This window comes from Thamnophis sirtalis, unplaced genomic scaffold, assembly GCF_051295495.1.
Source record: "Thamnophis sirtalis isolate CommonGarterSnake01/CBP01778 unplaced genomic scaffold, rThaSir2_p1.2 scaffold_4, whole genome shotgun sequence".
NCBI classification, from domain to species: domain Eukaryota; kingdom Metazoa; phylum Chordata; class Lepidosauria; order Squamata; family Natricidae; genus Thamnophis; species Thamnophis sirtalis.
This window is the reverse complement of record NW_028261384.1, coordinates 56,318,763-56,332,145: the sequence shown is the minus strand read 5'-3', so window position 1 is coordinate 56,332,145 and position 13,383 is coordinate 56,318,763. Positions and strand designations below refer to the sequence as shown.

The 13,383-nt window shown below is 36.0% G+C and overlaps 1 protein-coding gene across 2 annotated transcripts; it reads left to right on the top strand.

Moving 5' to 3' along the window:
* Positions 1-2,146: 2,146 nt before the first annotated feature.
* LOC106547889 (C-C chemokine receptor type 5) lies at positions 2,147-11,635 on the top strand. Of its 2 annotated transcripts, XM_014065155.2 has the most exons (4): positions 2,147-2,318; positions 2,492-2,532; positions 8,424-8,534; positions 9,646-11,635. In XM_014065155.2, exon 4 carries the CDS (start codon positions 9,661-9,663, stop codon positions 10,720-10,722), a length of 1,062 nt encoding a protein of 353 aa, XP_013920630.2. In that variant the 5' UTR covers positions 2,147-2,318; positions 2,492-2,532; positions 8,424-8,534; positions 9,646-9,660; the 3' UTR covers positions 10,723-11,635. The 2 variants fall into 2 exon arrangements, with proteins under 2 accessions (XP_013920630.2, XP_087567975.1); XM_087711849.1 differs by lacking the exon at positions 2,147-2,318 and having other exon boundaries at positions 2,397-2,532; positions 8,397-8,534.
* Positions 11,636-13,383: the final 1,748 nt, after the last annotated feature.

Genomic DNA, 13,383 nt, shown 5'->3' with positions numbered 1-13,383 from the left:
TCCGAAAGGAGGGAGGGGGGAATCTAAGGGAACTGCGGCGGTGGCAGGAAGCCAGTCACCCAGTCCCGATACCCATTATCCCACGCTCACCACTCCCTTCTTTGGGCGAGATGTAGTCCAGGCATCTCCCCTCGGCAGCAAAAGCCAACAGCGAAAATGGAAGTAAAGACGCTTGCTCGCCGTCCTCGTAACGCTGCCGTCGTCGTTGTTACCCGTACAGCACCGCCACTGCCGTTGCTACCGCCAGCTGGTGCAGGAACTCTGAGGCCGAAGTCGCCGCCGAGAGCGATCCCCTCCCAGCTGATCACTTCTCTGCGATGCCAGATAGTTGATCTCCTGCCCAGGTCTCCTATTACAGTAACTAAAGCCTCAAGCCCTTGCATTTGTGTGTTCTTTCGAATGCCTAAGCGGTAACGCTTGGCAGCCATATTCCATCCCGCGCAAGAGGGACCTCCTAAGTATGTGATATAATGTGTTGATTTTGCAAAAATTTTCCTGTTTTTAAACATAGAAAATTACTTGCATGAGAGACAGAAATCTGTGAATAAAACATAGATAGGATAGCAAATATTTTCAAGGATAGTATCAAGATCGACAAAATCTCGGTAAGCCAGAACAATGGACATAAAATAGCAAGATGACTTTAATAGAAACAATGCAAAAGTATTTATTTGGGTAAGCAAAATCAAAGGCATGACACAAATAGGAAGATTATTCTGGAGAGGAGTACATGCAACAAGAATCTGGATACCTTGGTGAATCATAAATTAAACGAATCCAAAGTGTGATGCAACTGTCAAAAAAGGAGATTCCATCCTACATTATAGCAACAGAAATACTGTGGATCACCATCCATTTGTATTCTCATTTGCTCAGATTGTAGTTAAAATATTGCTAAAAGCTGCAATACTTTAGATGCAATGGGAAGATATTTTTGTTTTGACAAGTAGGATAATTCCTAATAGCAATAGTGCTTCAATAGTAGAACACATTGTTCTAGGTGGAACTCACATTCCTCAGATGTATTTGAACAGAGACTGCCAGGGATGCTGGTCAATGAGTTGGTTTACATGATCAGCAAAATTATTTCTAAAGCTTATATATTGGAACTGGAACACGGATTGGAACAAACTTTATTTGGATCATTTACAAAGTTTTAAAAAGATTTAAAGCAATAAAAACAGCAGAGCAGAGTAAAATAGGCTGTGGAATAATGCACAGTATGTATCATACACCGATTACAAAGTACATCCTAGATCAAAATATGGTTGCCTTTCTTTATACAGGCACCAAGGCATCATAAAATAATCTAAATACTACTCTAAGTGTTTACAGCTTAGACAGCTGAGTGACTAGTATTAATCTAAAACTCTAGTAAGATAATTGATTGATTCCATCACCAAATATGTCACTTCTATAGCAATTTCTCATCTTGTCTTCAAAGGTCCAAGATTCCTCTTATTATCCTAGTGCACCTGAAGCCTTCATCTACAGTATACTCTGAACATTTAATGATTGGACTAGCCTTTCATTTTCCTTTTTGCCTTTTGTACCTAATACCCATTCTTTATACTGCATACTTCTCTTTCTTTCTCCCTATAAATAATATTGAAATTATGATACCAGGGAAAATTTTTTTAAGGATATTTGGATATTACAAGGTCAGATCTTCTTCAATAGGATTCAGTCTTCCTTCCTTCATTATATTTGTTATCAACCTTCTGCTTTATCCTTCTATTTCTCCATCCTATGAGAGTCCATTTCAGTGGAATGAAAGCTGCTTTTGTATTATTAGTTCTAGGGATATGCATATCATTCATCTCATTCTCCACCGACCAGAAAGGAAAGCAATAACTCAAGAGATAATTAGAATCATTTTCTTCAATTTTGATATTCAGACCTATTTAGCATTGACCTGGAATCTTGCTATAAGAGACAGGAGTAAATATGAGTAATTACTCATTAGTATCTCATATGGGTCTGGCTTTATCTGGCCATCAGCATACTGACCCATTTTTCAATGGCAAGAGCTTTGGGGTGTGTTTTGACAGTTTGCACTGTAATTGTGCAATGAAATCTACAGATCTGGGTGAAACTGTGAAACTGTTGAGTTTTAGTTCGTCTTTGGCATGAAAGATAGCTGGATGATCTGTCACTTTCTCTCAGCCCAACTCACCTCACAGGATTGTTGCTGTGGAGAAAATAAAAGGAAGATATACTGGATATATGTTCTGCTTTAAGTTATATGTAAGACTAATACAATTGGGATATAAATAAATATAGAAGAAACAGATGTGGAAAGTGCCAATCAGAAAAAGGTATTATTTTTAGAAGAAAGGAACTGATTCTTAATTTTTTTAAATAAGATACACTTTCTTGGCTAACAGTTTGCAGAATTTGAACTATCCTTAGTTTCTACAGAGAGATAGTATTTTATTTTTTGCCTTACATGTATCTTTTTTCTTTAATTTATAATGTACCTGCAAAAAAGAATGATCCTGTCAAGATCACCTTTTAAAAGTTTTTAAACTGGTAAGTCAATTTATTTTATAATAACACAAAAATTTAGAGAACATATATGAATAAAATATATTCACATCTGCAATCACAAACCCTGCTAAAAGCATGATAGAAGATAAAGCTTGAAGGGAAATGTTGAATTTCAAAAACAACAACTCTTCATGCCATGCTTTTTAAATGTATACATCTTTGGTTATGTTTGCATTTCAGAAGTTTGACTGAATATAAATGATTGTCTGTGCACAGTAGTTCTCTGCTCTGTTTTGTGGACAACTAACGAAGAGAATGCTGATAGATCAGCAATGTTAGTTCTAAATAACAATCGTTCAAGTTACTGAAATTTGAGAAAAAACATTATGAAAAATATTTTTTGTAATGTTGTAAAATTTGAATCTATTCATGACTTTATAGTAGAAATATCTACGTATACTGGATAATAACCTGTTTATAGTAATTTAAATGAGAATGTTATGCTGTGAGATAAAGCTGGTTTCTATATGGAAAATAATAGCTTTCTTGGGTTTGATGCAGGCTTTTTCAAAGATGCTGTTGGAGTAAAACTCTGAGAGGTCCCAGCCTTGTAATATATAAATGTGAGAATATATATACACAGAGGGGGATTTTTTTTATAATTTCAGAGAAATGGGAATAAAATAAATTATTATTGGTCTATCAAACATACTGCTCATGGATATCTGAAAACAGTTTTATGCTCTTCCAGGCTTTCATGTAATTGTAATGAAGTGTAACTTAATTTAATAAATAAGTAGGAACACAAAGATATACAATCATTAATACCATTTTTATAAGAATGCCATTCAGACTCATGAAGAAGTAGTTTAGTGTGTTGTTTAAAAGTTTTTCTAGAAAAGACAAATTATTAGAAGCAACAAAAATAATACAGAATAATTTCATCAGGTCCTTTTCAGTAAATGATGGTTTTCTGATTGGCTTCTATTTTGCTATGGTAATCATAGTCTGTTAATAGATGAGTCCTACCCATGGCATCCATTTTGTACTTACTCTTACAACATATTCCAAAATTCCAATTTGTCTACCAGCCCAAAATTGTTGCCTACTTCTGCCAAATAAATGCTACTTGTTAAACCAAGAAGACTTCTGCAGGCTTAGGTTTACATTTATGCACACTAAATAATATGCCAAGTTTCCCATATAAATGAAACTATTAGTATGGAAGAAACTAAAGGAGGACAATGATGCTTATAAAAAAATATTTGATGAGGTTAACTGTCCCCACCCATCCATCCAGACAGCAATAATTTAGCCTTATCCGATTAGCTGCACCTTCAGATTCTTATAATGCAGGGACTGATTTTTTTCTCAATTTATGCAGTGGCTGAGAATCAGAACTATCAGAAATATAGTGGTTCTACATCAGAAAACTCACAGGGCCCCACTAAAATAGGAGCAGCTGTTGCTGAACTGTAAAACCTGGATGACTCAAAGTGTATGTTCAGTGATGAGCTGTGCTGGAGTCTTAGTTCAACAGTATCTGAAAGACCTCAGACCCTCGATCTTTAAATTGTAAAGTCACTGAATCATCTTCAGAGCTAATTTATTTTGACTTTACTACTTATGAGTTTAAAAATGCTTGCATCACTTGGTCTTTGAATATGCTTCTAATTTGGGTGGGGAACATTTGGAGTTGTTCTTATTCTTGCTTCCTTCCTTGTTCTCACCAATTTCCCTGCATTCACTTTGTTTGGGTTACTAAATGGAAAAGGCAGAGTTGGGAATCTGGCAGATAGTAGTGCAGTGATGTAGATTCAAAGGGCAAATCATGGGTGCATAGGTGGCCCCTTGTTTGAACATTAAACCAAATGTATCTTTTCATCAAGACTTTGGCAGCAATTGTGGAAGAAACTGCTGAGTTCGAGGAGAAATGTGCTTCAAATTATTTTGCCCTTCAAAACAGATTTCTTCATAGCCTTCCTCCTCAGCATTATTCTTAACAGAGTTGTATGACTACTGACCACACAAGTCACACATCAGACTTTCTGGGACATATTGGCTAGTGATTTTTCTAGATGTCCTTTAGGAAGGCTGTTAAAATAGACTTGTTTAACAGGGACTTTTATTTGGCATACTTCCAGTGGATTGAGAAGCCAGCAAACATTTGTATAGGATGTACTATTGAGTTACTTATATGTTGTACCTTGAGATCTCATTTTGTGATATACAGCATAGAAATATAATAAATATAATAAATATAATAAATATAATAAATATAATAAATATAATAAATATAATAAATATAATAAATATAATAAATATAATACATATAATACATATAATACATATAATAAATATAATAAATATAATAAATATAATAAATATAATAAATAAATAAATAAATACATACATACATACATACATACATACATACATACATACTCAACAACTTCATTCTAAAAGCACAGGACCAAGTGTGTTGGGGGATAAGTTCAAATATACATCTGAAAGCTCAAAGCATCTATTTTTCCTTAGGTACTCCAATTTTGCTCCTCTCCTTAATGCAAAAGAAGCTTTTATATTTTCCAATACTCCTGAAATGCAATAAAGGCTCCACTGGATGGAACTGCAGAAGTGAGAAAACAATGCTGGCAGATTGCATATGACCTCTGTAGTTAGATTTTGTTTGGTTTGTTGTTTGCATATCTGTGTAGCACTCAGGAGCTGGAAAAAGAAGTAAGGGAAGATTTTTTTCAAAGGAAATACAAAGCCATTCCATCTGAAAAATTAAAACAAAGCAAAACCCTCAACCAACCAATCAATCAAAATAGAACTGGTAGGGACCTTGGTGGTCTTCCAGTCCAACCCCCTGCTCAAGCAGGAGACCCTATATCAGGGCTGTCAAACTCACATTGTCACGGCGGCATCACGTGATATATCAGGACTTTTTCCCCCTTCGCTAAACTGGGTCTGGGCATTGCCAGCACATGATGCATCTGGCCCATAGGCTGGGAGTTTGACAACCCTGCCCTATACCATTTCAGACAAATGACTGTCCAGTCTCTTCTTAAAAACCTTCAATGATGAAGTAACCACAACTTTTGACAGCAATAAACAGCACTTTCAACTACATTGCATCTGAACTGGAATTACATTGGCTCATTTTCCCAGTGCTCATAGTACCCTGGAGCTTCTTTCTGACTGGCAAATAATCCAAGTATAGGTGTGTCCTGATCAAAGCCTGGATCTTCCTTCTCAAATCATTTTTTGCTATTCCCCTAGTAATAATGTACCTGCAATTCTGTCAATAAACGTCTCACTTCAGAAGACACCTTGCAAGGATAGCCAGATGAATCCAAATTCCGTAAACAATACTAATCCTTCTAGCAAAGAATAGTTTCACCTCTAACATACCTCTCCATTCAGTATTGCACTCAGATCACACTGCTTGAAGGGAGGGCTGCTCCTGACCCAGCTATAGAAATGGGAGGAAAAATATGGGATGGCATTCCAGCTCAGCGACCTTTGCATATAGGAAAGATGAGTCACTCTTACTCCCCAAAGACAGCCTAGTAGGAAATGGGCAAGTGAAACATGCATTTCTCTAAATATGGAATGAATCTGCTTCTTGCTTTTAACATACCCTGAGATACATAATTTTACTTAAGCAAATAAAGGAAATTTCAATAATTTTGCAGAAACAATTGTCCTGAAATTTCCTCCTTCCCCCCTCTATAATTTCTAATTAAAAATATCTTGATATGGATTGTTCAGCCTTTCTCAGCCTTTTGCTTTTTCTCTACTGAAAATGTCAAATCATTTCTATATCTTCTCCCCACCTTATCAGCTGCAATAAACAGACAAAACAGTGACAATGTACTGAATTTCCTTTATGACAAGTATTTGCACATTTGAGTCTTGAAAACTCAGTATGACAAGAAGGGGAGTTCCAGCTGCAGCTGTTTTTCCGGCCATTCACACTTGCTGCTAGATGTAAACAGGCTTAGTGGGCCTCAGCTGGCTCCCAGTTGCTATGGGATGGGTTGCTTCCATCACAAGTTCAGAGCAGGAGGCAGTCTAGTTATTTGGTACACATTGAGATTTTCAAGGAGTTCTAGCAGCCAGAAAGGAATGAAACAAGCTGATATTTGTCCCTTCTTCTTATGCATTGCTGTTGCTTATTATTCCTGATAATCTTAAAGCATCTTATTCCCTAATATTTCCTGCAATTCAACAGCTCTTAACATTGGTTCTAGCTTCCCAGAATGTCACATTGCAGTGAAGTCTACCTGAGCAGCTTTCCAGTAGTGTTAACTAAAAGCTCTGGCAATAAAGAAATATTGTGTGTGTCATATTTTGTCCTATTTCTTGATAGCTACAACTGGCAGAGCTCCTCTAAATTTGGCAAAAGTAGACGGGAAGGAATGGAGGGAGGGAGGGAGGAAAGGCATCTCCTTTTCTCCAGGTCTCATTTTCCCATGACTCAGTCATGATTCAGACCTTGCAGTGCTCCTCCTCTTTGCTTCTTAATTTGTGGTTCAGTTGTAGATAGAGTTCTCAGAAACTAATAGGTGGGATGGCTTTGTCCACAGATAAAGCAACTAGATCACATGCTAAAATGTAGGCAATTAAATTCTGATGACCACCTGAAATTGCAGAATAATTCTCTGCATATCCTGTTAACTACAAAATCTGGAGATCTTTACATGATGATTCTACAATTAAACTCAGGCATAAGTTGCTTTTCTTGGTCTTGCTACTATTAATATTACTATTATTGACTGTTGCAGTTAGATAGATGTTTAGGCTGGATTTGGTGTGTTGTACACATATCAAATCTTTCACAAGGATCTTGGATAGGTAGATATAATTTAATATTATAAAACATATCATTACAAGATATAAGCTGTTCCAAGTAAAGCTGCCTTTTGCAACTGAGTGACAGTGATTTTGTCAATGCTGATGGTATTCAGGTAGTATGCCAGATGGTTTGGAATTGCAGCCAAGGCACCTATTACTATTACTACGTTTTTTGCCATCTCTTTCTACTTCTATTTGTAGGTTTTTGTATTTTATGATTTTCTCTGTTTCTTTCTTTTCTATTCTCCTATCTTCAGCGATTGCCATGTCCAATACCCAGACATTTTTGTCTTTCTTATCAGCAATTATTAAGTTTTGGGTGTTACATGGCAGATATTGCTCTATTTGAATTAGAAAGTTTAGCTGCTTTGTTTTCTATTACTTTGTCTAGTTGGGGGTTTTACTAATTCTTACAGTCAAATGATATTCCTTGCAACTACTATTGCTACTTTGTTATGCTGCTGCCTTGTGTGAAGTTTTGCAGCATGTATACAGGTGATTTACTGTTTCTTCAGCTTCTTTGCAAAGGTGGCAGTTGTTGTCTGTTTCTGTCTTCTCAGTTCTGGTTTTGTATGCATTTATTCTTACAGTGTTGTCTTATGCAACCACAATTATACCTCTGTGTCTTTCTTCAACTTTTCTGCTCTTAGCCATTGTCAGGGATTAGTATATGTGCTTTGCGTACAATTTTATTCATGTAAGGGCCATGTAATACTTTGCATTAGCATGTCTTTTTCTGTTCTTCATTTGATCTTACGTATAGGCCACTTTGATTTCTTTAGCTTTGTAAGCCCTCATAGTATAGAAGCTTCAGTGGATCTTCTGCGATCTTCTTTCACTGCTCTTTTTTCTTCATCATCTTTCTGTTGCAGCTGCAACTTTATTATCATACAATAATAATATATGGAAGTATTATTATTATGACTGCTGAATCCCTAAAGACTTTGAGCATAGTATAGTTGTACTATTAATGTAGAGATATTTCTGAATGTCCTCAGTTTCCCTAATTCTGTTTTAAAACTTTGTTCTCCCTTCAACATCAGATGATGTTGTTCTTTTTCATTCCTTAGGGAACATGTACATGCAAGCCTTTGTGACTATTTTCTTCAGTTAACTCCTGCTACAGGGATATGTCCTTCTTGAAAGTCTAAGAGTAATAAAAGTTCCATTGGAAAAGTTAGGTAAGTAACATTGAAGCATAAATACGTTTTATTTTCATAAAACATATTTTTATGTGATAGCTCCTTCCTTTCTTTTTATTAATTTATATACCCTTATTAATTTATATTCTGGCATTGATTAGTTAAGGTAATGATAACAAATAAAAATAACTATTCTAATTTGTGAAGGAAAATGCAGAATCATTATTCATATTAATCAAGAACTTTGTCAAGGCAAAAAGGACTGTGACATTTCTAGTTCTTCAGAATTCGAAATCAGATAAGGTGGAAAAGAAGCTGGTCTGATTGGTTTCACTATCAATCATCAACTTGCTTCTGAATGTTTGTAGAATGAAAATTGTAATATTGCTTTACAAAATGGGAACCCTGATATTATTATGAAGCTTCACTTCACAATAAAAACCTAAGATAAATAAATGGTGAGTCAGAAAATAGTATATGTAGTTCAAGCAAATCCACTACTCCCAGGATTGCTTCTATTGGAATCCATCGGAACCTGTGAGAAAACAAGTTTTCATTCCAATTCACATTCTTCTCAACTACTTTCCAAACACATTTCAGCCATAGGGCTATATAAGTTGCTCCTTTAATAGTAGAAGGATTTAATAAGTTGAAAATGGACTCTCTTCAAATATTTTATGTAAATTTAATTTAAAAATATGAAAATCTTCTGTGACTAATATCCCGTGAAATCTGGTTTGACTTTTTGTTAAATGAATTCATTGCTTGGGATCCAAGATTTTGGAAAGTTAACTCCCATTTGGATGTACTTGCCATTTAATGTATTTACATGAGTGTAAGACATATTACAGATCTATTAGCAAAAATAGAGCTTTCACTATTTTGTTGCATTTCCAAAAATAAAAATGTTTTCAATGGGCACAATGGATTAGTCAAGTTCTAGCAGATGCAAATCTTCAGTGAGTCAATTTTTCATCTCAGATATGGTAACATTTATGAAGATGAAAGGTGATCTTTTCTTTCCCTGATTAAATTCAGTGTGTTCTCTTATATATGGAAATCAATATGGCATTGTTACTATTATATGTTTCCAATATTTTTAAAAGCTTTGCTTTGTCTCCCTTTAATAGTAAACAACTGTCTTTTTCAGTAACCAGGGAACAAGATGGACAATCTAATAAATGGAACAAATGAAGGATCTACCACCACTGAATTTGACTATAATGATATGCCAACACCATGCCCAGCAAAAGCTGTCCAAAAATTTGGTTCAAATATCCTGCCAATCCTTTATTCTTTGGTATTCATCTTTGGTCTTTTGGGTAACATGCTAGTTGTATTGATTCTAATCAAATATAAGAAATTTAAGAGTATGACTGATATATACCTATTAAATTTAGCTATTTCTGATTTGCTTTTCATTTTCTCAATGCCATTTCGGATTCATTATGTAGTAGATGAATGGGTATTTGGAGATGCAATATGCAAAATTATTTCTGGAATCTATTTTTTAAGCTTCTACAGTGGAAGCTTTTTCATAATCCTCCTGACTATTGATAGGTATTTAGCAATAGTTTATGCAGTGTTTGCATTAAAAGCCAGAACAGTATTCTATGGCATCATCACAAGCATTATTACCTGGGGCCTAGCAATTCTAGCCTGTTCACCAGGAATAATCTTTCATATGGCACAAGAAGAAGCTGGTAGGATAACATGCTCTTTTCATTTTCCTTATCAAAGTCACTTTGAATGGAACATGTTCTTTACACTGGAACTGAACTTCATAGGCTTGATTTTTCCAATGATGGTTATGACTTTCTGCTATGCATGCATCATAAACACTTTGCTAAGATGCAGAAATGAGAAGAAGAACAAAGCAGTCAGGCTTATTTTTATCATAATGATTGTTTACTTCCTTTTCTGGGCCCCATACAATGTTGTTCTTCTGATCCAGTTGTTCAAAATGGATAAGTGCAGCAGGTTAAGTGGTATTGGTTTAGCAATTCAAATGACCGAAGCACTTGCAATAGCTCATTGCTGTATCAATCCTGTGATCTATGCTTTTGCTGGTGAGAAATTTAGAAAATATACTATTACCTTTTTCCGAAAACATGGTGGTCACCATCTTTCAAAATACTGTATCTTTCTGTACCGAGAACCTTTGGAACGGGCCAGTTCCACGTACTCTCATTCTACTGGAGAGCAAGACATTTCAGCAGTCTTATAAAGCATATATTTAGGGGGGAAATTGAGTGTTTATTATTGGTGCATTTTTATGGACCTTTGCAATACAGATAGTCCTCAACTTATGACCACAATTGAGCCCAACATTTCTATTGCTGAATGAGACATTTGTTAAGTAAATTTTGCCCCATTTAACAACCTTTCTTGCCACAGTTAAGTAAATCACTGCAGTTGTTAAGTTAGTAACATGGTTAAGTGAATATGACTTCTTCTCCATTGACTTTACTTGTCAGAAGTTGGCAAAGGGGGATCATATGACCCAGAAACACTGGAACCTTCTTAAATATGAATCAGTTGCCAAGTATCTGAATTTTGATCATGTGGATGCTACAATAGTCATAAGTGTCAAAAATGGTCATAAATCACCTTTTTCAGTGCCACTGTAACTTCAAAAGGGTCACTAAATGAACAGTTGCAAGTCGAGGACTATCTGTAAGAAACTCCTTTCAAAGGAGCCAATACAACTTTGATGTGAAAAGGTATGTTGAAAGGTATGGATAAAGATTTGTTTTGCTATGTTAATTCACAAACCAAGCCATATATCAATGTTCATATCATCTCAGTTGAATAATTATAAATGTAAAAAGGCATTTTGCAATAAGAGAAAAAAAGCCTTTCTTGGGCAAAGCATATTGTATTTGATTGCATTTGAGATAAGTTTCAAGCATTTTTTGCAGCAGGACATATGTTTACTAATTCTAATACAATATGTAGGTTAGTTTGGTGACATTTAATATGCCCCAGTTCCTTGTAAAATTAAGACTTCCTCTTCTCTAATTTCATCAAAGTTGAAATTCTGCCCATACTTTCCTGGTAAGACAACAGCTACTAGTTAGAAATGGAACTATACAAGGTGGTTTGTTGTTAATTTTAATTAATTAAATATTGCTTGCTCAAATTCTGGGTTCTTGACATTTTTATTTCATAGGTTCATGAATCATATATGGGACATTGGGGTAGCTCATTTCATTATAACATGACATAAAAAAGATTCCCTATCCAATGGGGAAAACAGTTCAACTTAAGAAGACAATTTCAAGGAGCCAGGGAAGACTCTAAGTGAAATTAGCATTCTCCAAAATACTTATAAGGTTTCAGTCTGTAACGTAAATTAAATATTTCTCTATTAAGAATGACTTCCACTACTATTTACCCAACAATTATTCTAGAATTTTCTTTGGTCTGAGAACATCAATAACACACTCACATTTCCAATATTGTACAATTCTGCTCAGAGACACATTCAGCATACAAAAGAGATATTTTGTGCTGCAAAAAGCATAATCAATTAGGAAAAATAGTAACATTTGGATCTTTTCAGCTTAGAAAAATATCAAATGGACAAAAGAATACCAAATAGAAATGTGGATAATATGTTCTTCCTTACAATATATAGACTTTTGCTCAACCATTAAACTAAATAGATGTAAACAAGTAGCCCAATTTGCAGCTAAATTAGTATTGTCATCCAACAATTTCATTTTTTTAAGGAATGCTTCAGCCATCAGATCCCAGAATTCCCTGCACGGTAGATCAACATCTACTGGCATCATTATCATATGGTGTGGAGAGACCATATGGGAGAAATTCCTTCCTTCCTTCCTTTCTTCCTTCCTTCCTTCCTTCCTTCCTTCCCTCCCGCCTGCCTCCTTCCCGCTCTCTTTCTCTTTCTCCCTCCCTCATCCATCCATCTGTCCCTCCATACATGTATATATATATATGTAGTCCTTGACTTCAAGAGAATTCCCTTTAGGGATGCAAGTCATGATAATTATTAACAGATGTCCATGTAACTGTCACTCCTGCTCTCTCCATTACATTCATGAAGTGACTATGCAGATTGCTAAGCAGAGCATAGGATTCCTCTGGGGTAAAAGAAATCCTGAGAGGCCTACAGACTCAGGGCCACCTGCCACAGGCCTCCAAATCTTCCTCCAACCCGCAAGGGACCCTGTGCTCCCTTGCTTGTCCTTTGTGGTCTCTGCAGACTTTGGGAGTGATTCCCACCCCTCCAGGTCCCATCCCCTCCTCGTCTCTCCACCTCCACTCCACATCACCAATCACTCAATTACCTCGGTGTATTACTGGAGCTCTGGAGCTTCCATTAGGGAAGCAGACCACCTCACCACTTTAGCATCTTTACAGGTAGCATGGTGCCATCCTGAAAGTGGGTCCATTTTCAGAGCACCCACAATTCATTGCAACTGCTCTGAAAATGGCACCTGCTTCAAGAATAGAGCCATGTAACTTAAGGATACTGAAAAGTAGAGTGGCTGCTCCCTTCCCCAACACAAACTCTGGAGGTCTGAAGTTCTACAGAAGGTAAATGAATGATCATTAACAGGGGTTGAGGAGGAAGGTTTGTCATTGGTGGAGCAGGAAGCAAGCCCAAGACCTGTGAGGACTCAGTGGGGCACAAAAACAGGCCCAATGTTTCTGGGAACTTGGTGGGATGAGATGGTGGGAGATAGGTGGAGGGTGCTGCAGTGTTCCTGCAGTTGGTCATATGGGAAGAATTTATAAATTTATAACTGTCAGAAATATTGTATAAGGAATCATATGTTAACTAACCCAGGCTCCAACAAAGTTACTGATTAACAGCCTTTGAATTCCTTTAAACTCACAACAAACATAAAAATTAATT

Coding starts and splice junctions, on each gene's coding strand:
- LOC106547889 (XM_014065155.2), top strand. CDS start 9,661: ATGGACAATCTAATAAATGGAACAAATGAAGGATCTACCACCACTGAA.